At 60.9% G+C, this 2382-nt stretch overlaps 1 protein-coding gene across 1 annotated transcript in view; it reads left to right on the top strand.

Annotated features, from left to right (window-relative positions):
* CARD14 (caspase recruitment domain family member 14) overlaps positions 1 to 2382 on the top strand; it is a 13574-nt gene that overhangs the window by 4538 nt on the left and 6654 nt on the right. Inside the window, exon 3 of the mRNA XM_029927123.1 lies at positions 1374 to 1397. Within this exon, the coding sequence (XP_029782983.1) occupies positions 1374 to 1397 (24 nt within the window). The remainder of the gene's footprint in view (positions 1 to 1373; positions 1398 to 2382) is intronic.

The following is a 2382-nucleotide window of genomic DNA, read 5'->3' as shown; positions in this document are numbered from 1 at the left end:
AACCCAGTTAAAAAATGGACAGAAAACATGAATAGACGTTTTCCCAAAGCAAACATCCAAATGGCCAAAAGACCCATGAAAAGACACTCAGCATCACTCATCGTCCGAGAGACACAAATCAAAGCCACGAGGAGACGCCGCCTCACACCGTCGGAACGGCTGACAGAACCACTCCGCCAACGACAGAGGTCGGCGAGGACGCGGAGGAGGAGAGGGTGGCGGTTCCTCCGTACGTTACAAACAGAACTACCCTCCGGCCCGGCAATGGCACCGCTAGGGATTTACCCAAAGCACAGAAAACTGGGGGTCAGAAGGGAGACACACACCGGATGCTGACAGCGGCTGGTTGGACATCCGACTTCGGCTCAGGCCATGATCTCACAGTTCGTGAGTTCGAGCCCCGTGTCGGGCTCTGTGCTGACAGCTCAGAGCCTGGAGCCTGTTTTGGATTCTGTGTCTCCCTCTCTCTGTCCCTCCCCTGCTCGCACTCTGTCTCTCTCTGTCTCAAAAGTAAATAAACATTTTAAAAAATTTTTAAAAATCAAATCTAGGGTGGGGGTGATGAGTGAGATAGGAAATGGGGGAATTAAGAAGTGCACTTGTGATGAGCACTGGGTGATCACAATAAAAACATAAAAACCAGATAAAATCTGGCCTAAGCCTGGGCCCACGGTTCTGCAGGACCTGCCTTTCCGCAGGACGGCAAGTGTCCGCTCTGGCCAGCCGCTGCCTGGTCAGGTGACCCACAGGGAACCCTGGACCCCGCCTGCCCTTGAGGTGTGGCTGTTCTGAACAGAGCAAGGTGCGTGCGCCCCCTGGTGGTCACCGAGGTGAATTCCAGACGGGGTGCCAAGCACCTGCTGTGAGTGTGCGGCCCACAGTTGGGGGTGAGCAGGAGTGGGCAAGGTGAGGGGGCCGTCCCCGTGGGGCCCATCGCTTGAGAAGGAGGGGAGACCAGTTAGGTCACAAGTCTGAATAGGCCCCAGCAAATGTGGGAGGGTCTCAGGTGTCAAGACCCAAAAGGGGAGATGCCCCCGGCAGTGTCTCTTCGAGGGCTAACCCTCTTTGCCTCTGACATCGCTGGGAAATCTGAGTGTCCCTAGGTCAGTGCAGGGAGGTATGGAGAGAGAACACGTGTGGGGGTTGATGCTGAGCTGGACAGGAAGATGAGCACAGCCCCCTCACCTTCTAGGTGAGAGATATAAACGGGCTCATCCAGGCATGGGCTTGAGTGACCGGGGTGGGGGGGGGTCTGGATTTCCCTGAGGCGAGGGCAGGGCAGCATTGGAGCTGGCCCCTCCCCTGCCCTCCAGAGAGGTACCTGGTGGTCTCACCCGTCTCCCTGAAGACCCCCCTTCTCACTTCTCCTCCAGCCCAGCCGGCCCAGCCCGGGAGAGGTGAGCCATTGCAGAGGGGAGGTGCGGGGGGGGCGGGTACACTCACCTGCCCTGTCCACAATCTCATAGTCCAGGTCTGTATCACCTGCCTTTGCCCCCGGGGAGGGTGCCCGGTCCACCTGCAGGCTTTCTGGGAAGCTGCTGGAAAGTGTGGGAAGATGGCTTACTCCCTGACTCAGACCCAGAGCCCCTGATACCTGCCTAGCCCTCGGCCGGTGTCCGAGCGAGCCCCCCGGGCCCGCGCCACCGAACCCCGTTGCCAGCCCCTTACCTGAAAGACCAGGGGTCTTCCCAGAAGTCCTCCGCGGCCCGCTTGTAGAGCGACTGCTGACTGGGAGGCACGGGGCTGCTGGAGCGGAAGCTGTCCACCAGCTCACGGCTGGACGTGGTGCTCAGGTCAGAGCAGAGCTGAGACTGGGGTGGGGAGCGGCGGGACAGAGGTCGGCACAGGGCTCACCCGGGGACCCCGCTCGACACCTCCCCGTTGCTCCGCAGGTTCCCTCACTGTCGGGGCGGAGGAGGCGAGAAGGACGTAGCACAGAGCAAAGTCACATTAACTGAGCACCTCCTGCATGCCAGGCACTCTACTGGCTGCTTTCCGGATTTCGTGTTGCTCCGTTCTGACAGATAAATCTACGTGGTGGTAGTGTTGTCCCACTTCACATACACGGCAGCTGAGGCCCAGGGCGGCCAAGGTCCTGGCTGGTGAGGACCACGTGCGGAGCCAGCGTCGGAAGAAAGCAGGGGCGCCCCGCGGGTCTGAAGCAGCGCCCGCCCCCAGGATCGCTTCACAAGGGTGTCACCTGAGGCAGGCCAGGCCCCCGTCTAACCCGGCCGCGGGGACGCGGCCGTCGTACCTCGGAGGAGCCGGGGCAGCTGCAGTCGCTGTCTTCCCGGGGACAGACGGCCAACATGCGCACCAGCCGCTGCTTCCCCTTCGGACAGGGCTCCCTGGGGCCGGCTTCCTGCTCGGGCTGCCAAAGAC

Source organism: Suricata suricatta, chromosome 17 (genome assembly GCF_006229205.1).
Source record: "Suricata suricatta isolate VVHF042 chromosome 17, meerkat_22Aug2017_6uvM2_HiC, whole genome shotgun sequence".
NCBI classification, from domain to species: domain Eukaryota; kingdom Metazoa; phylum Chordata; class Mammalia; order Carnivora; family Herpestidae; genus Suricata; species Suricata suricatta.
Note: the sequence above shows the minus strand (reverse complement) of the source record. Positions and strands in the feature narration are given on the sequence as shown.